This window comes from Dasypus novemcinctus, chromosome 25 (assembly GCF_030445035.2).
Source record: "Dasypus novemcinctus isolate mDasNov1 chromosome 25, mDasNov1.1.hap2, whole genome shotgun sequence".
Taxonomy (NCBI): domain Eukaryota; kingdom Metazoa; phylum Chordata; class Mammalia; order Cingulata; family Dasypodidae; genus Dasypus; species Dasypus novemcinctus.
Window position 1 is genome coordinate 23,444,396 of NC_080697.1, and position 21,164 is coordinate 23,465,559.

A 21,164-nucleotide genomic window follows, 5' to 3' on the forward strand; every position below is an offset into this window, starting at 1 on the left:
CTTTGAGCACCATTCTAGGTGCTGCAGACAAAGCAGTGAAGAAGACAGTTGCTGCCCCCAGTGAGTTCCTATTCTAGTGGCGACAAGAGATATCAAATGAATGTATGTGTTATATCCAGACCCTTAAAATGCTCATATATTTGTCTTAGTTCTATGCCTGGAAACATAAAACAATGAAATGATTCGAAAACACAGAAAAACCCTGGCGTAGAAAGAAACTCACTGCAGCATTATTGAAAACAGCAAAATCTCCACAATCACTACCCAGTCCAAACAATACAGAAATGGTCATGGAAACAGTGGTAGAACCGCATGTGGGATTTCATGCTGGCTTTTAAAATTGTACTCATAAAGATTTTGTAATCACTTCTGGAAAAGGCTTCTACCATAATAAATGGGAGATATAAGACATAAAATCATATGCAAAATATGATAGTAAAAGAAGCAAAAAAAACATCTAGAGTGAAATATATCCAAATGTTGACAATGCTCTTTGGGGGTAAGGCAATTATACAACTACATATCTCTTTATTCTTCTGACTTCCCTATGTTTTGAACTTTTTTTTTTTAAAGATTTATTTATTTATTTAATTCCCCCCCCCCCCGTTGTCTGTTCTCTGTGTCTGTTTGCTGCGTCTTGTTTCTTTGTCCACTTCTTTTTTTTTTTTTTTTTTTAATTTTTTAATTTTTTATTGACTTTGTAATAATATTACATTAAAAATATATATGTGAGGTCCCATTCAACCCCACCCCCCCACCCCCCCTCTCCGCCCCCCCAACAACACTCGTTCCCATCATCATGACACATCCATTGGATTTGGTAAGTACATCTTTGGGCACCTCTGCACCTCATATACATTGGTTCACATCATGGCCCATACTCTCCTCTATTCCATCATGTAGGCCCTGTGAGGATTTACAATGTCCGGTGATTACCTCTGAAGCACCATCCAGGGCAGCTCCATGTCCCGAAGACGCCTCCACCTCTCATCTCTTCCTGCCTTTCCCCATACCCTTTGTCCATTATGTCCACTTTTCCCAATCCAATGCCACCTCTTCTATGTGTACACTGGATTGGTTGTGTCCATTGCACCTTTATGTCAAGAGGAGGCTCAGATTCCACCTGGATGCTGGATGCAATCCTCCCATTTTCAGTTGTAATCACTCTAGGCTCCATGGTGTGGTGGTTGTCCTTCTTCACCTCCATCTTAGCTGAGTGTGGTAAGTCCAATAAATCAGATTGTAGGTGCTGGAGTCTGTTGAGGCTCAGGATCTGGCTATCACATTGTCAGTCCAGAGATTCAAATCCCCTAAATATATCTTAAACCCCAACACTTCTGTTGTCGTAAGCGGCAGGGGAAGGGTGGGCCGCGCCATTCCTGGGCAGGCTGCACTTTCTTTCGTGCTGGGCGGCTCTCCTTACGGGTGCACTCCTTGCGCGTGGGGCTCCCCTACATGGGGGACACCCCTGCGTGGCGCGGCACTCCTTGCGCGCATCAGCACTGCACATGGGCCAGCTCCACACGGGTCAAGGAGGCCCGGGGTTTGAACCGCGGACCTCCCATGTGGTAGACGGACGCCCTAACCACTGGGCCAAGTCCGTTTCCCCCTGTTTTGAACTTTTGTACACGAACTTTGTATGTAATGGTTAAGAGCAAGACCTCAGGAGCCCGAAACCCTGTTTCGTCTCCGACTAGCTCTGTGACTTTGGACAAATTACTTCACTCTGCCTTGGTTTCCTTATTTGTGAAATGCAAACATTTTCCTACCTCATAGGGCTCTGGTTTTGATTAAATGATATAATACAAGAGCTTAGTATATTGCCTCACATATAGTACTGCTAAATAAAATGCTATTATTATTATTGAATGGACAGGGATTCATTTTATACATAGTAGAATTCGATTTGATAATGTTCTGATGAGAATTTTTGCACTGTTTTCATGAGAGATTGGTGTGTCATTTTCCTTTCTTGTAATTTCTTTCATGCATTACATTTTATTTACATAAAAAGACCTCTCAAAATAGTTCTTTAGTCTTGAAGTTCAGCTGTTTTAATAGACTTGGTTTTGCAAATTAGAAGTAAAAACTTCATTGTTAAATGACATGAGCAGGCATCACCTTCTGCAAACTTGCACAAATGGCCATGGTGTATGTCTAGCCCTTTGCTTCTGTGCAGAGGATACTTTGCTTCCAAGTGAAGCCCTCAGACCCTACTTATAGGCTCAGATTTTAAGAGGTTAATAACCCCCTTGCAAAATATGAATTTTTAACTTCATAGCACACTGATATTCTTAGCAGCATGATACACAGTAGCCAAAGGTGCACAGAGCTCAGGTGTCCGTCAACAGATGAATGGCTTATACACACAATGGAATATTATTCAGCCGTAAAAAGGAATGGAGTTCTGATACCTGCTACAGCATGAAGACATCATGTTGAATGAAATAAGCCAGATGCAAAAAGACAAATATTGTATGATCTCACAGATATGAACTAACTAGAACAAGCAAATTTATAGAGTCAGAAACGTAGAATACAGGTCACCAGGGTCCAGAGTGTGGGGAAAAGAACGGGGAGTTAATGCTTAATTGGTCCAGTTTGTGTTTGGGTTGATGGAAAATTTTGGTAATGGTTGGTGGTGATGACAGCACACATTAGGAATGTAATTAACAACACTGACTTGTATGCTTGGAAGTGGTTAAAATGGGAAGGTTTATGTTGTATATATGTCACTACAGTAAAAACTGAAAAGAAAAACAACCACAGAACTGTAGAAATGCAGAGTGAAACCTAATATAAACAATGAACTTTATGTTTATAATTATAATAATATTGGTTTATAAGTTGTAACAAATACAGCACGAAAGTGTTAACAATAGGGAAAACTGTGTCTGAGGGGAGAGAGTATATGGGAATTCTGAAATTTCTGCATGATTTTTCTGTAAACCTATATCTGCTCTATTTTAAAAAATCTAAAATACAAATGCTAACTAGACAGTAAATGTCATAGGGTCGGAGAGAAAAAATAGTGGACCAAATTCACTCAGGTCTGTAGGAAAGTTAAATTGAACAGGTATATTTTGTCTTCTAGAAGTTCTCATATTTCAGATGTGAAAGCAGACATCACTGATGTAGCCACAAAAACGAAAATTTGCAACTCTGGAGATATGCAAATATTTATTAGGCTCATAAAAATGCTTAGAATTTTAGAGCCAGAAGAAAACCTAGCGATAACCTAATTTGACTCCTCAATTTTTAAATGAAGAAATTGTGGCAGGGAGCAGATTTAAAAAAAAAAAATGGGGGGGGAGGGGATGTAGCTCAAGTGGTTGAGCCCCTGCTTCCCATGTTCATGGTCCCGGGTTCAATCCCTGGTATCTTGTAAAAAAAAAAAAAAAAAAAGGTGATCCACCAGGTTAAGTGGCTTGCCCAAAGATATACAGGGAATTCTATTTTAAGCCAGCCTATATTCTACTAATCCTTCTTCATGTTATCATTTATAAATGCCACTCTTCCTTTCAGTCAACTTTTTATTTACTCCTTATCTCAAATGATCTAGGAGATTAGTAATCTCATTGAATGCTCTGTGCATCAGTTCATTCATTGGTTCATTCATTCTACAAACATGCATGAGTGCCTATGTTGTGCTAGGCTCTCTGCAAGCGCTGGGAATGCAATGGTGAACGAGATCGAGCCCTGCTCCCTGGGAGGTCACCTTCTGTTTAGAGACAGATGAGAGGCAATTAGTTACCTTACAGGGTCTCAAAGGGAGGATGGGGGAAATGAGAGTGCTAATGGGCCACCTCTCAAATTCCAAGCTCCCTTCTACAGACACACTCTTCTCTCCTTCCCCACCCAACCTTCTGTCACCCTTTTAGAAACCCCTTTGGACTTGGAGTATCTTGTGAGTTCTCATACCCTTTTAGCAATGACCCCTGAACTTGGGGCTTCCCTGGATCCTGATAATTGCTGATAATCCTTCCCCAGGTGTGGGGAGGTGATGGGTATCCTGTAGACAGAGGGGGCCTTGGGGCAGTTACCCTTACCAGTCCTCCTGAGATTCGGACTCTTTGAATTTGGGATGGGACTTGGAAATCTGGTACTTTAAAAAACTCCCTGCTGACTCTGATCATTTGCCCCATCTAGGAAGACTGCTGAAGTGGTTCTAGGAACCAATCTGCCTGCCCAGCACACAGCACCTCCTGGTCATGTGCAGCCACAGAACGTGTTCTGTGAACAGCAGTCCCAAACCCTTACCCCCTGTACATACCAGGTTCAACTGGGCCCATCAGAAACTCTCTCTCACCCTAAAATTTGGAATTGAGGCATGGAATTCTAGCCAGTCTCTGTAGCTTTATAACTAGAATTTATCAATTCACCCATTTATTAATTAATTCAACAAATTAGGGAGACAAAAACAAAGTCCCTGTTATCATGGAGTTTATGTTTAACTGGGTTGGTGGGGGGAGAGAGAAACAATAAACAAATAACTCTATAATATCTCAGGTTTGGATAAGTGCTAAGAAGAAAAATTAAGCAAGATAAGGGAGCCAGAATGACTGCGGGCTCCTGTTTCACATGGGAAGATCAGGAGAGTCCTCTCTGGTGAGGAGTCATTTGAATAGCTCCCTAAAGGAAATAAGAGAGATTGCCAAGGTACTTTCCAGAAGGAATCAGAAAACACGGAAGCCCCAAGGGGGGAGTGTGTGCCATTCCAGTGTGCTTGGTGCATTGGAGGGAGTGTAAGGAGGCTAGTGGGTGGGGCGGAGGAAGCAAGGAGGAAAGCGTTAGCAGAAAAGTTCAGAGTGGGCTAAGCCAGGGATTGGCAAACATCTTCTGTTAAGGGCCAGGTAGTAAAGAGTTTAGACTTTGTGGGCCATAAGGTCTCTGTTGCCGCTGTTGGGTGAAAACAGACAAAGACAATAATGTAAACAAGAATGTGGCTATGTTCCAATAAAACTTTATTTACAAAAACAGGTGATAGGGAGTGGTTGAGGCTTGAGTCATTGAGCCCCTGCTTCCCATATGGGAGGTCCCAAGTTGGGTTCCTGGTGCCTTCTAAAAAACAAACGAACAACAAGTGAACAAACAAAAAACTCAGGAGAACCTATGTGGCTCAGTGATTGAGCACTGGCTTCCCACTTACAAGGTCCCAGGGATCAATCCCCAGGCCCCAATATCTCAAACAAACAAAAAAACAAAACAGATGGTGGGCCATAGTTGACCTGTAGGCCATCATTTGTGGACTCCTGTTGTAGGCCATAGTAAGGACTTAAGATTTTATTTTGATTGAGATGGGTAAGCATTAGAGAGTTTAAAGCAGAGCAGTGATAGGATCTAAGCTATGCCTTACATATATCTCTCTAGCTGACCTATGTTTTAAAAATTCACTGTGGCTTCTACTTGTACAGTGGACTATATGAGAATAAGGGCAGAAGTAATTAGGAGGCTCATGTGCTATTCCAGGCAAGAGATGATAATAGCTTGGACCAAGGTAGCAGCAGTGGGGGTGGTGAGAAGTGGTTAGAATCTGGAGAGATTTTAATAGTAAAGCTGTGTGGTGTGTCCCCCAAATTTATGTCTATGCATAACCTTAGAATGTGACCTTATGTGGAATAAGGGTCTTTGCAGATGTAATTAAGGTAAGGAGCTTGAGATGAGACCATCCTGGTTTCAGGTGAAACTAAAATCCAATGATGAGCGTCCTTATGAGGAGAGGACATAGAGAGGAATGCAGTGTGAAGGTGGAGGCAGAGCTTAGAGTGATGTGTCTAGAAGCCAAGGATTGCTGGCAGCCACCAGATGCTAGGAGAGAGGCCTGGAACAGATTAGAGCCTCCAGAAGGAACTGACCTTGCCAACACCATGAGTTTGGACTTCTGGTATCCTGAACTGTAAGAGAATAAATGTCTGTTGTTTTAAGCTATTTAGGTCATGGTCATTTGCTATGTCAGCTCTAATAGCAGGATTTCCTTGTGAAATGAATAGAATGTGAGAGAAAGAATTCAAGGATGGCTCTAAGATTTATAGCCTGAGACATAACTATCTAAAAGAACAGAGCTGCAATTACCAGGATGGGAAGGCCTGCAGGAGAAGCAGAATTTCAGAAGAGTTTGATTGTCCATATGTCAGTTCAATATCCAAGTAGAGAAGACAAGCAGACAGTTGGAAATGTGAGGTGGATTGTGGGAAAAGATTGGAGCTAACCCTTTGAATTTGGGTGCTATTCGTTAAAGTTAGAATCAAAGCTATGTGACTGGATGAGATCGCCCAATGAGTGACAAGGGACTAGCCAATGGCATAATATAGCCTGAGCTGGTCCCAGAAAATACTGTGCCAGGGGCACGGGCAGCCCATTGGCTGCCCAGCAACTGAGAATCCCAGATAATGAGAATAAACAGCAGACATTCTGTCAGCTCACGCTCCATTGTCAGCTCTATGACATCCAGATATGCTTCTGTGTGGGAGTGGATATGTGCACAAAGGGCTCACATTCACCTGCACATCAGTGTTCATGGGTCTGTGTATGTCAGAATGGGGCCCCCAGTGGTGGATGCTGTGTTTCTGATGACTGCAGCAGGTTGAACAATTGCCCCCCCCCAAATATACCTCCACATCCCAGTTCCTGGAATGTGACTTTATTTGGGAAAGGGGTCTCCACATGAGATAATTTTGGATTATCTGGATGGGCCCTAAATCCAATGATAAGAATCCTTCCAGCAGACACACAGAGGAGAGGCACACAGGCAAGGCCATGTGAAGACAGAGGCTGAGATGGGAACTAAGCAGCCACAAGCCAAGTACTGCCGGGAACTCTTAGACACTGGAGGAGGAAGGAAAGCTGCTTTCCCTGTGGGAGGGAGCACCACCCTGCCGGCACCTTGCTTTCAGACTTCTGGGAATAAGTTCCTGTTGTCTTAAGTCACCCAGTCTGCAGTAATTGGTTACCGAAGTTTTAGGAAACGAATACAATGGCTATTGGAGTTCTCGACACACCTAAGGGATAATTTTTTAAAAGCATTTGAAGAACAAAATAATAAAAATATGCATAACTTAGCACCTTGAGAGCATTCATTATGGTGTGATAAAAGCCTCGAACAAGGACCTTCAGCGGCCCAACCACCTAATTAAAAATAGAAACATCAGCACAGGCACCTGCCTACTAATTTGACGACGTAATGAATGTAGGAACGGAGAGACAGCGGTCCACAACTGCGCAGCGCCCTGCGCCTGCTCCGCCCCGCGGCGCCTGCGTGTGGGCGGCCGGGGAGCGCAAGCAGGAAGCGGGGAGGGATGCAGAAAGGAGGCGGGCCTTGTGAACGCGCATCTTTTTATATCTTTGTGAACGTCTCCTGGTACTGGTTTGCGGTTTCCTGGCTGAGCCCTCTCGTCTCAGGTTTTCCGGCACTGTTCTCATTTAAGGTGGGCCGGCCACGTCTGATTTCATTTATTCTCTTTAGAGTAACCTTTCTTTGAGAAACAGTAACTTCCCAGGGCAAAGATAACCAGCCATCCCTTCTTCTTTTGCCCCGCCCCAACAGCCTTGCCCTAGCAACAGCTGAAGGAGGGCAGCGATGATTGGTTTAGAATCAGAGGAACTGAGCCAATAAACTGTGAGCCCGGAGGCTGATCCCTTCACCAAAGGGAGGTGGCCCTGGGTCTAGTTAAGTGATAAGTTTGAACTCACAGCTAAGTGGGATGGGGGTCAGACGATCACAGCTCTGAAATCTGCCTTTCTGGGAATTCTGAAGCCCCCCTGCATTGTTAGGGGAAGGGGTGCGCACAGGGGCAGGCGGAACAAGCTGCGTTGGTGAGCTAGGCGCTGACCCCATACTCTCGCCAGGCAGGCGGCAATCACGCCACCCCTGCAGCCTGGAGGCCCTGCTGTCAGGCTGCAGGTAAGCAGCTGGGCCGGGAGGGAAAGGCATAGGATGCCTTCAGTCTCCAGCCCTCCCGAGGACGAGGATTCTGAGTGTGGCGATGGTTCAGGACAAAACAAGGCTGGCTCTTGAATGTGGCTTTCCTGCCCCGGTAGAGGCTGGCCGGGGGAGATGGTGTGGGGTGGAGGGGTGCTTCCCCGGCAGGCACCCTCTGGTCCACACCGTATCACAGATGGGCAGGTGCAGAGAAGGGTTCAGCCAGAGTAGGCGGACAGAGAAGACACCAGCAGTCAGCAAGTCAGCGTGACAGGTAGAGAGAAGAGAGTAAGGAACACAGAAGGAGGTGACCATATAATTTATCCTGCAAATCAGGATACTTTTGATACTGGAAGGGGGTAACTATTAATAGTCATTCTTGTAAAATGCATATAAACTGGGACTGTCTCAGGTAAAACAGGGTATATGGTCACACATCTCAGAGGAGAGTGAGAGAAGAGAGAAGGGTGGGGGAGAGGGGTGGGGTTAGGGGAAGATGAACGAGGCAGCCAGAGTCAAACAGAGACGGGGCTGTGTGGGCACGTCTGGGTGGTGTTCTGCCAGTTGTTTTCAAAGTGTCATCTTAACCCGTTTCCCAGACAAGCAAATTAGCATGTTAGAAAAAATACAATGATATAAGCCTCCGCTTGCTACAGAGATTCAGAGCTTGCAAACAAATGCAGTTTTCTATGAATATCAAACAAAAAGGAAATGGAAAATAAAGAAGAGCAAAATACGTTTCTCGTTGAGCACATCACTCGATTCTCTTAGAACACCTGTCTAATTTCGGTTAGGTTTTAGGCACAGGGGCCGGTGTTTATTTACATAGCGTTTAACAGCACAGAGGAAGGAAGCATCACAGGAGGCTATTGCATTTGCATAGAAAGAAATAATTGAGACTAAAAAGAAAAGCATGAAATCAGCAAGTATGCACTGAGTATGTTTTGGAAAATGCTACCCCATATTCTGTCCCAGGATGATTCCAGATTGCTTCTACTAAACAGATAAAGCTACATGAGGGTGTCAGAATTTTAGGAGTGTTCTTAAAAAGGACAAGCGTTTGGCAAACTTGATAGGGCTGGCAACATTTTGAACACTGGGAGGATGGTGAAAGAAGATGGAGAGCTTACCTAGCCAAGCTAGGTAAGGAAAATGCAACAAGTCAGGAAGCAGAGGGAAGGAGAGGGTCTAAGGCAAGGAAGCTGGGCCTGGAAATGCACCACTGGACGGCCACATCCTAAACCAGGCCCTGAGTAGGACAGCCTTGAGGAAGATGAAGACTGAGGCAAAAGTGGAGGGTGACAGTGGAAGGAGACTTCCAAGGGAGAGTCACCAGAAACACAAAACCAAGTGTCTGGGATTCCAGACACAACCAGTGCCTTTGAAGTGGTGCCCCTGCAAATCTATGGTCTCCGGCCTCTGTTGGAGTGTGGCTCTTCCTTGAGGTTTGGGCCAAGTCTTTCTGTAGTACATGTTTTCACAAGACCTATTTCTTCTTGTTAGAGCACTTGCCTGTCTTTATAAAGGTCCATCCATTAGTGCTATCAGTCTTCCATTTGGCCTGGAAGCTCCATGAAAACAGGAAGTGCATCTGTGTTTTGAGTTATCATGATATCCCAAGTTGTGGAATAGATGATGGAATTATTCAGGGCTTATCCACAATCATGGCTTCAACCACCATCGAGAGGCTGACCTCACTCAAATGTCTATCTCTAGCCCAGTCCTCTCCTTGGAATCATATCTCAAACAGCCTCTTCAACATTTCCACTTGAAAATGTTAATTTCACACTGGACAGGCCCAACACTGAACTTGTGAATACCCCCTCCCCAAGCTGTTTCTCCTCTGGTGTTCATCTTAATGATTACCACCCAAGGCAGTCATCCTTGATACCTCCCTCTTCCTCATTCCCATGTCTCCTGCCCATCACCAAAGCCCTGCGTTTCCATCTCCTACAGTCTCTGGATTGCAATCACTACTCTCCATACGCCACCGTGGTTAAGAGTGCAGGCTCTGGATGCAAGTTGCCTGGGTTTGAAAACAGGATCCACCACTTACTAGAAATTTGCTTAACTCCTCTGTACCTCGTTTTCCTTACATCTAAAAAGATGATAATAGTATGTGTTTCCTTGGGTTCTTGTGAGAAGTTAATAATATAATGCATACAATGTACTTTCCAAAGTGCTAGCTGCTATCATCATTACCATCACCATCCTCCTCCTCCTCATCTCCATGGCTGCCCCCTAGTTTAAGCCACCATTGTCTCTCATCTGGATCACTGCAATAGCCATCTAACATCCCACTTCCATTCTTGCCTTCCTCTAATTTATGTTCCACTATGTAAACCAAGTGGTCTTTTAAAAACACAATCTCATATCACTCCTATGTTTAAAACAGTAGTGAGCAGATGTAGCTCAAACAGTTGAGCACCTGCTTCCCACAGGGGAGGTCCCGGGTTTAGTCCTCAGTGCCTCGTAAAAACAAAAAAAACAAACAAGCAAACAAAATCCCAACTCAGGGGAACATATGTGACTCCGTGGTTGAGCATAGGATTTCCACATATGAGGTCCCAGGTTCAATCCCCAGCCTGGTACCTCAAAAAATAAAAAAATAGATAAATAAATAAATCAGGAATTTCCTACAACAGATGGGATAAAGACCAAAATCTTTAGTGTGGTTAAATAGCCTCCCTTGGGCCATTCTCCACTCTCGCTGCCTTTGACCCTTAAACCTGCCATGTGCCTTCCCACTTCAGGACCTCCGCATATGCTGCCTGGAACACTGTTCCTCTCGCCTTCTCCTCTTTCCTTCCCTCATGCTCAAACCTTTTTGTTTATACTCATTCTCTGCTCCCCATCCCCTCCCCAGTCCACTGCTCAATGGCTTCTGCCCCCATCTTTCCACTGAAACTGCCCAGGGAAAGGTCTGACTTGATCTTTCTGTTTATCTGACTACTTTCCTCTAAGTTCCTTCTGCCTTTAGTGCCCGACTTTGCTGTCTTGGTCCCCTTCACCTTTCTTTGGTTTATTCTTCTTTTTTCACCATTTGCCCTCTTGATCAGCCCCTTAGAAGCTGATTTCTCCAGGTTTCCTAGTTGGAACTCTTTTTCTCTTCCCTTACTCAGTCTCCCTGAGTGATACCATTCATTTGCATAGCATCCATTGGATAATAACTGCTGTCCTTGTCTCTAGGTCCCTTATTACTCCTGAGTTCCAGACTCATGATTCTCTGTGGGGGTGTTTCATAAACACTTTGAAACTTCGACACAGGTAAAGCTAAATCTCAGACATGCCCTTCCTTTCTCTGTTCATATCCCAGTGAATGGTACCAGACCCCATTTGGCTGTCCAAGTGAAATCTTGAGTCATCCTTGTCTCCTTCCTTTCTTTGCCTCCTTACATCTAGTTAATTATCACATTCTGTTGATTCTGCCTCCTTAGACCTACTCAAACCTACCTGTGCTCCAATTCCAACTCCATAGTTCAAGCCCTGCCTACTTTGCACCTGTTTTTGCCTTGGCTTCCTGACACATCTCCCTTTCACCAGTCTTTCCTCTCTTGGGTCCTTATTTAAACTGCTTTCAAAAGCTTAGGGGAAAAACAGTTTAGGGAAAAGTTTCCTAAACTTTTTTCAGAGAACTGGTGCTCTTGCTTTTAAAAAGAAGGATTTCCATACCACACTAATAGAAGATGTTATTAATAGGGGAAAATGTGAGAGGGAAAGGGGATGGGGCATAAGGGAGTCCTCTATATTTTCAATGTAACTTCTCTGTAGCCAAAAAACATCTTTAAAAATAAGGTTTAAAAAAGTAAAAAAATAAAAATAACCAGAAGGATTTCATAGGCAAATAAGTAATGGCTTATGTAAGAAAACATCACGTGTTTTGATAATGGATGGTGGTGATGGTAGCACAACACTGCATGTAATTACCACCGAATTGTATATTTGAAAGTGGTTAAAATGGGAAATGTTTGTGTTGTATATATGTTACCACAATAAAAATAAGAAGAAAAGATATGGGAACATACCTCTGTGGCCCTTTCTTAGCGATTTACCTGTATATCAGCATATTTAAAGTCTGAGAAGCCCTGTGGTAAAGGAATCTGTTCAAAATTATTTAACCCAGCATTTCTGAAACTTCTGTGAAAAGAAAGCCCCTTCTCCATGGCACACTTCACATCCTGGAGAACAGTGTACATGGTATCAAAACACAAATCTGTTCATCTTGCTTCACTATTTGAAAATGAGACAGGTAAGTGGATAAACACTAAAAGAAGATAATTGGGGGCAATTAGAGACCTTTGGAGATTCCCAAGAAGGGAACTTACCAACAAAGTCAATAGCTGCCAGTCATGGCGTCCCTATTTGCATCAGATACTTCTCATCTATTATCTCTAATCCTTATGACAAGGCTACAGGTAAGCAGGATCCCCAAGTGATTAAACGAAAGCCCAGGATGGTCAAGCATTGGATCCAAGGCCACACAACCAATAAGGGCAGAGCAGCATTTGGCTTTGAGGGCTAGTGGCTTTAAAGCCACAACTGTTTGCAATAAGCAGGAGACTGGCGGTAGGGGAAATCAGAAGTCTTGAGCATAATGTCCTAGATGGCAGGCACTTCTTTCTTCTTTGGTCTTCTCCACCTCTAGCCCCTCACCCCTCTAGAAAATGCCTCAGGTACTAGTAGCCATTCCTCTCAAGCTTGGGTCTTGTTGTCCTTTCTATAGACCCGTTGTACTTTCCCTCCTTAAGCAACCCAGCAGGACATTATCCAGTTCCAGGAAAGCCTCTTTCCTGCTTAAAAACTCTGTATTTCTCCCTAGTCTCTACCCATGTTCAAATTTCTTGGGCTGATATTCTAAAGCTTCTGTTATCTGCTGCCCACTTTCCTTTCTGCCTTGACTTTAGATACTTTTCTAAGTAGTACCATGTTCCTGTAAAACTGAACTTCTCACAGTTTCTCAGCCTCCCTGCCTTGTTCATGCTATTTCCTCCTCTTGGAAAACCCGCTCATCTCCCCAGCACTGCTTCTTTAAATCCTATCTATCCTTCAGGGCCCCTTTTCGCTGTTAACTTCTTATAATATGTCCTAAACTGAAGCAACCAGATATTGTTTTTGAACAATGAGGTGAGATGACCCCAAACTTGGAAATTAGGTTGACTTCTGTTAGTTCACAGTGGATGACAACAGCCATCTTCAAAACTGACACACCCAAATGAAGACCCAAGAATATTTAAGGAGATTTAAGGAGATAGGCAAATACCCTTCAGGAACAAGGTGACCAGGGCTTATTCTTACGACACACTCCTACATTTCTGAAACCAGAAGATGAGCAAACAAAAACCTAATCAAATCAGGTGCAGGAAACAGGGAGTCAACCTAGCCATAATCAGTTGTAATAACTGGCCAAAGACAGTGACCTAATCAATTACATTCTGCTCTGCGTGAGTAGAAACACAGCTGCCCTGTAGCAGAAGGAAGTCAGCCAAAGTGGTGGCTGCCACTAGCACCGACCAGAGGAGAGAGTTCACTGAGTTTGGGGGACTTTTAGGACACAGGAAGGCTCCGCTAAGAAACAAAGCTATTTCTTTCAGCTTTCTCGGACCTGGTTAGTTTTATCAACAATGCCACGCCACCTCTGTTCAAAATACAAATCACCAAGCAACCTTCTGAGAAGCAATTTGATTTTCCCTTCTGTCATCAGAAAGGACTATTCTGAACAGTAGAAAGGGATATCCCATTGTATTACACAATGGGGCTGTTAAGAGGGTTCAGTGAAATTACGTGTATACAGAGATTGCCCCAATGCCAGCACAAAGCAAATGTTCAATGAATGTAGTTGATTAAAATAAATCAGTATATTAGAACTTTACATTTTTATTGTCTTTTTTTTTAAAGATACATAAATCACACAAGATGTTATGTTAAAAAATATGAGGTTCCCATATACCCCACTCCCCACCCTCCCCACGCTCTTCCCACACCAGCAACCTCTTTCATTAGTGTGGCAAGAACTTTACTTTTGATGACAATTTAAAAAATAAATTTGGTTAAGATGAACTGGCTATATGGGTTTAGGTGTCCTCAGAGAGGTGGGTACCCGAACCTGAAAAGCATTCTGTGAACCTGGATGGGTAATGCCTTAGGAAGGTCCTGGTAAGCAGGCCTATTTCATCATCACTCTCTAAGTGCCCCATCAGTTCCACGCACAAAACACCCAGCACACGCTGTATACCATTTTTCTTCTGTTCCAATGTAATCACTTGTACATCTCTCTAATTCCAATTCTATCAGAGTACAAATTCTTTGAGGGTTGGAGGGGGTGGGCTTTTACCTCTCTTGTAGAGTCTCAAATGTCATAAATACTAATGAGTTTAAATGAATGGGATCAAAGGCCAAGTAAATGACTTGATGTGCAAATAAAGGTCATAAAATCTGCCTCACTGTCCACTAAAGAATTGGAATGAGACACCTGGAGATGAGGCCATACATGCTGAGAACATCTCTCCCAATGCCAACTCAGCTCCCAGCCCGGGGGGTGGCCACCGCTGAGCCTCCTAGGCTGAAGGAGGACTGCTCGGCTGCCCAGGAAGGCTGGGGAGAGACCGACAAACGGATGGAGCAGATGCCTCCACACTCACCTGGACTTCGGTCTGTACAGTGCATTTGACCAGTTTGAAGTTCTTCCCAGGGTTGAAGCTGTTGCTGTAGAAGCAGACCTTGAGGATGCGCACATCTTCCTTCTCCACATCTACTGGCACCACCACCATGGGCTCTGGGGGGCCTTCAGGCCTGCGTAACGTGCCCACCTTCACTCGGCTCAGGGGCTCGGACACCCCAGACATCCTCTCAGGCAGCAGCTAGGGCAGGCACATCGCAGTCCTGTGGAGACAGCAGAGGGACAGCCCTGAAATGAGGCCTCCTACAGGCCCACAGGCCTCATCCCCCAGGGACAGTGCCTACCAAGTGCCCAAACCTCGGCACACCTCATATTCTTTCATTTCTGAAAACTCCCCTTAAAGGCATCCAGCTTTATTCACCGGGGATGCTGAGGCACGAAGCAAGTTGTTTGCATAAACATCCAGGTATAAAATCAGGACTTCGAGCTCCCAGGCTTGCGCTCTCTCTTCTAGAAGCCACTTCTCTCCATCACATTTACCCTCCCACACTGCGCTCCCAGGCTAGGGGCCCACACTCGGCAAAAGCAGCTGTGAGAGGAGGCGTTTGCAGCATGGTTCCAAGGCACAGCTGAGCAGAAAAAGTGAAGAGGGAGACAGTAGAAAATAGCAGGAGAAACAGGGACAAGGAGGAAAGCAGAGAAGAAACAGAATTGGAGAATGGGTGGCCCCAAGGGAACCGGAACAGACAGGAAAGGACCCAGGTGGGGGGCCAGGCTCTCAGCTGATCTTTTTGTCTGCCCCCACCCTCAGCTTCTAGCGTAACCTTAATGGGTGAGAGGCTGCTTTCCCATAGGAATGGATCATATAGAGTTTCTCTCATTACACACAGGGAAATTCAAGAGGGACAGTGTCCTGCCCCCCAGTACCCCAAGGTTTGAAAGGTCATTCTGCAGGTGGCAGGTGGCTAGTCTGGGCCCCTAGAAACCCAGCCCAGTTCTGATGACAGGCTAGTTTGATAGAGATATAAACTATGAGAATCCAAGAAATCTTCAGTTCACCCTGAATCTCAACAAAATTGGTCTAAGTCTTGAGATGTAACACAACTCTCTAGGGTTTACTTCCCACAGGTCTAAAGCCCGGAGTCCCCAGAGGAGGGAGTGAAAGTGCTATCGCTAGACTAGTGGCTCTCAACCTTGGCTACACATTAGGATCATCTGGGAAGCTTTTAAGAAACATTAAATCCCAGACCCTATCCTCAGAGGCCTTGGCACTGGTATTTTTTGGTCCCCAGGATTTTCTAACATTCAGCCTGGGTTTGGAACCACTGTTCTGGAAGGAGGTAGGCTCTTATCCTGAACCCATTCTATTTTTTTTTTTTTTTTTTTAGGTACCAGGGGCCAGGGATTGAACCTAGGACCTTGTTCGTGGGAAGCCAGGAAGCCAGCACTCAACTGCTGAGCCACACTGACTTCCCTGAGTTGGTTTTCACATTTGTTTTGCTTGTTGTTTGTTTTTTCTCAGGAGGCACCAGAAACCGAAACTGGGACCTCCCTTGTGGGAAGCAGATGCTTAACCGCTTGAGCCATATCCTCTCCCCTGAACCCATTCTTATAAAAAATACTGCCCCCTTTCTAACAAGACCCAAGTTTTAGGGGAAAATTCCTAGACCAGAAGTTGGGGGCAAAACAATGAAATAAGTGATGTTAAACTATAAGTATAGAGGGGAAGCAGGTGCCTGCATCCCATGTATGAGGTCCTGGGTTCAATCACTTGTACCTCCGAAAAAAAACACAAGTATGGAGTCAATATTTTAAAAGTAGAATCAAAGCCTATATATATTTATTCACACTGGATGTAGCACTAGAAAAGAAAGATTTAGATGGTCATTAGCTTTGAGGAGCCATTCCTTTTAAAAAGCAAGTGTGTAGTATGAAGATATCAAAGAGGTGAGATGTAAGGACAAAGGATAGAACAGGGCATGTCTTTGGAATAAAACAGATGGAGAAAAGACTACCCCTTCTGCTTTATCTTAGATATATATACACATACATGACACATGCCTTGTCACCCTGGTGGGAGAGTAGGCTCAGAGATGGAAAGAAGGGCATTATAGATATGTCTGCAGTTACTATCACATGGCTCCCATGCATCAATAATTAAAGGGATGGGGTGCCAACTGTAGCTTTAGGGGCACCAGAACACACCCCCCACATAAACACACACACTGGGCCAGGCAGTTTTCCACTCAAAGGGAGTTGGTGCTTGTGAATACACCTTGGGAATCTCTGAAATACCCTGGGAAGAGTTTGAGTGAGAAGGGCTAAATAGGAATATGTCAGTAAAATACAAGAGATATGGCTGGTGAGATGTGGGGAAACTCCATTGTCACTATATGTATCACTGGCTGAGAGAAGAGTGAGGGGGGACAAGGCCTCTCTGGAAGACAGAACATAGGAGCAGAGATAGAGTAGATATGAGCTAGAAGCCTGTGCCCAGGATAGAGCCCAGACAAGGTCTGATAAGAGGGCCTTCATGGTGCCTTCAAATTTGTGCCAAAGGTTCAATACAATGTACCACTGAGGAGCCAAAGGATCTCAAAATGTAAAAATGAGAAACCACAACTTGCCAGCTGAGCCCTGTCACCTGTCTGGGCAATGTTTTGCCTACTCTGGCCCTGACCAAAGGGAGCTATTCACACTCTACAGTTGACTGAGCACAGCCCTCCCAGATGGACAGATGACAGCCATGGCCAACATGGCTAGAAGACTCTGGTTTCTTATCTTCATTGGCTTTTCCTGGCCCTTGGTTAGGAGTCATCAGTCATAGTGGCCATCATGGCTCAGCTAGAAGTATTTTGGCAAAACCATTTCAATCATCTGAAAGCTACCCTGACCTTAGCCTGAAGCAAGGACCTTGGTTCTGTCTTTAGCCCTTCACTGAGGAAGCCATAACCTCTGACCAGCCTACTTATTCCAAAAAAATTTATAATTTTAAAGCTTTGCTGAAACACAAGCGCTTTATACAACAATTCTTGGAGGTAGGCAGGGCTGATTATGCCCATTTTACAGATGGGGAAACATACTCAAGCAAGTGAAGCGATTTTGGTAAATGATTCATGCCTGTTAAGTAGCAAACTTGGATCCTCAGCTAGGTTTGAGTCCAAATTCAACATTTTCCCCACTCCCCAGCTGCCTTTGAAGAAGGTGGCATCTTCCTAAAGGCAGGACAAACTCTGTGCAAGGACAAATGTGTCAACTGAGTGTTGACTATCCCCAGGCGGAAGAATCCTGAGCCCCATTTGGCCTAGAGAGCATTACCCCTTCCCAAGTTCAGGATTTTTTTTTGCTAAAAAGTACCCAGGCCCACAAGGTGGTGTGCTCAATTCTCTGCTGACACAGGAAACTTCCTCAAGGGCACCCCAAAACTCAAATCTGCCTATACTGATCTGCAGTAATTGCCAAGGTAACTTCCCAGAAACAGAGTAACTGAAAGCTGTGATGTAAGGAAGGCCTCAGCCACCTGTCTCCAGGGTCTTGGGAGAATATATCGCTTAACTCCACCCTCCAGCTCTTTTTCTGACTAGCTTTACAACCTTTACTTCACCTCTATGAGTCTCATTTTTCTCACCTATAAAATGGACATAATGCTACTTGCTTTCCTCATACAAGGATCATGAGGATGAATTGAGAAAACCTAAGTGGAAACTCATCAGAGCAATAAAGCAGGATACAATGTTGTCATTGCTAATACTTCACTATTTTTCCAAACCTTGTCTGACTACCTGTATTCCTGATATCTTGTTCCTCCTGCCAGTGGCTCTTCAGAAGGGGAAAAAAAAAAAAAGCTCTGATTTGCAGTGTTTGCCAATTTCCATGGTGTAAATATTTCTACCACAGCTGATTGCAAGTCCCCAACATATATCATGAAATGCAGAGTTAAGGAGTGATGAGAGAACTATCCACCAGCCCCAGCTCCTGTTCCTGACAACTTGCCTGTTCCTCCATATTTGGCAAGATGACTTGAATTTCTCATCAATAGCCTGTATCTGGCTTGATGACCAGATCCTCTGAACCTAAAATTGCGAGCCCAAAGCCCCACCCTTTTCTCCAGTGTAGACCTCCTTTCCCACTCTCCTAGACCCAGTGATCCCTCCTCCCTGCATCCTGGCCTGCCCCAGACCCCCTGAGCAGTGTCAGAGGAGAGAAAGCTCCTGCAGCACTCGCAAAAGCTCTGGCTCTGAGCCTTCTTGGGCTCTAGCTTACCTCCCAACCCCCAGATCTGTTGAAATCAAAGCCAAAGAACAACAAACACAAGGAAATGGGCTCAAATTAAAACAGGAAAGATTTTGATTGGCTATAAGAACTTCTTGAACAAAACCTGGAAAGGGTACTGAGAGAGGCTGTGCAACCTCTGGGTCTCTGAGAATCTCCAGGAAGAAAATAAATTACACCCCTTCCTGGATGGCTGAGGACATTCACCTGCCTGAATGGGGGGATTTGAGGGGGTATCAGTCCCTTCCAGATCTTCCAGGCTGTCGTGGAATACAGTGCTGTGTTCTGAGCACAGGGAAGATGCTAGGGTTACAGGAGAGACATCAGAAGAAATATACAGCCTTGAAGATGCTGTGATGTAATGTTGCCTCTTACTGAACACATACTATGTGCCAGAGAGTTTACATAAGTAACCTCTGATTCTTCAGAAAAATTCTGCAGGATAGGGAATATTTGCCTCATACTATAAGAAAGGAAACAAGGCCTAGAGAGATCAATTTGATCAGATTGCACAGCTGGTAAGCAGCAGAGATGTAGTAATGTCCCTGGAGCTATGTGACATGGCAGCCTCAACGACATGTGTTTTGAATCCAGGTTTCAATGACTCAAATATATGTGTACTCTTCTTGACTGAATCACACTGACTTTCTGACTCTTAGGGATTGGATAATGTCACTCATAAAAGGCATGTTCAGGTCCCAACCCTGGTCCTGTGGGTGTGGATCCATTTTATTTTATTCATTTATTTATTTTTAAAAGATTGATTGATTGATTGATTGATTGATTTATCTATCCCCCCTCCATCCATTGTCTGCTCTCTGTGTCCATTCACTGAGTATTCTTCTGTATCTGCTTGTAGTCTTATTAGGCAGCTTCAGGAACTGATCCGGAGACCCTTCCAGAGTGGGAAAGAGGTAATGATTCTCTTGCACCCCCTTAGCTCCCTGGTCTGCTGCATCTCTTATTATCTCTCCTCTGTGTCTCTTTTTGTTGCGTCACCTTGCTGTGCCAGCACTCTGCATGGACCAGCACTCCTGTGTGGGGCAGCACTCCTGCATGGGGCAGCACTCCACATGGGCCAGCACTCTGCCTGGGCTAGCTCACCACATGGGCCAGTTTGCCTTCACCAGGAGGCCCTGGGTATCAAACCCTGGACCTCCTATACGGTAGACAGGAGCCCAGTTGCTTGAGCCACATCCACTTCCCTGGATCCATTTTAAATAGGATCTCTTGAAGATACTACTTTGGTTAAGGTGTGGCCTAACTAAACCAGGATGGGCTTTAATCCAGATTCCTGGAGTCCTTTATAAGCAGAATGAAATTCAGACATAGAGAGAGAGAGAAGTCAGGGGGAACAGTCAGAATCTAGAAGTCAATGGAACCAGAAGAGAAAGAAGATGCTGCCATGTTTTGCCTCATGCTGTAAAAGCCAAGCACCAAGGATCACCACAGCCAGCCGCAGAATGCGGCACCTCACTGACACCTTGATTTTTGACTTCTTCTAGCCTCAAAATTGTGTGAGCCAATAAATTCTTACTGTTTAAGGCACCCCGTTGCATGGTATTGGTTTTAGCAGATAGGAAACTAAAATACAGACTAATGAATGGTTTGATTGCTTTCACTGCTACCTCGAATAAGTGCAGGACTTTCAGTCCTCGAGGCAATTGCATTTTATCCTCCGTACTCCTGGTGTCCACTCTCATTTCTTTCTCGGCAAGAGGCCAAGCTTTGTCAATTGCCAGAGAATAGGGGGCCGGGGCCATGTCCTGTCACCGAGCTTAGGCTTTAGGGCCGGGTTTAGGACTAGCTCTGATGCCTTGAGGCAAGGGCTTGGGTGAGTCAGAGTTGCCTCCTGAAAAAACAGTTGGTAGATTGCTGATGGCCTTTATGACATTGTCATATGTCCATGGCAAAATGGGTTAGATAAAGACAATGTAGAGAATCTGTCATATATCTCAATGTATTCAATTGGAAAGGCAGTCTTATTCTGACATGACTTTCTACTTCCTTTTGGTTTTACAAAACTTCTTTATTTACATGAAATGACAATGAGAGAAGATGGTGGTATATGTGCTTTTTAAGTGCCTATGACTTGGCAGAATAAAGAATTGAAAACTCAGTGTCAGTCCCCACTTGGAAAAAAAAATAAACTAGGCTAGGAAGTCTGGGATCAGGTGGTCTCGGCCCCTATCTCCAGTGCTCTGACGCTGTCTTTTACACGGAGACTCACTTTCCTCCATTCTACCTCGCCACCCCTAGTTCCGACTCTGCACCATCATCTGTCCTGGGCACCCACACGAGGTGTGAGAGGAAACCTCACGGGAGATACGCAGAGCACCAGTCCTTTGGATATAGCAG

At 44.6% G+C, this 21,164-nt stretch overlaps 1 protein-coding gene across 6 annotated transcripts in view; it reads right to left on the bottom strand.

The window, feature by feature from the left end:
- Window positions 1-21,164, bottom strand: part of PTK2B (protein tyrosine kinase 2 beta) — a 137,131-nt gene that overhangs the window by 58,518 nt on the left and 57,449 nt on the right. For 4 of the 6 annotated variants that reach the window (XM_058287809.1, XM_058287813.2, XM_058287811.2 and 1 more), the window contains exon 2: window positions 14,557-14,797. In XM_058287809.1, coding sequence (XP_058143792.1) covers window positions 14,557-14,760 — 204 coding nt within the window. In that variant the 5' untranslated portion in view covers window positions 14,761-14,797. Of the gene's footprint in view, window positions 1-14,556; window positions 14,798-14,901; window positions 15,645-21,164 lie in introns of those variants that run through there. The other 2 variants (XM_058287810.2, XM_058287814.2) reach the window with 2 other exon arrangements.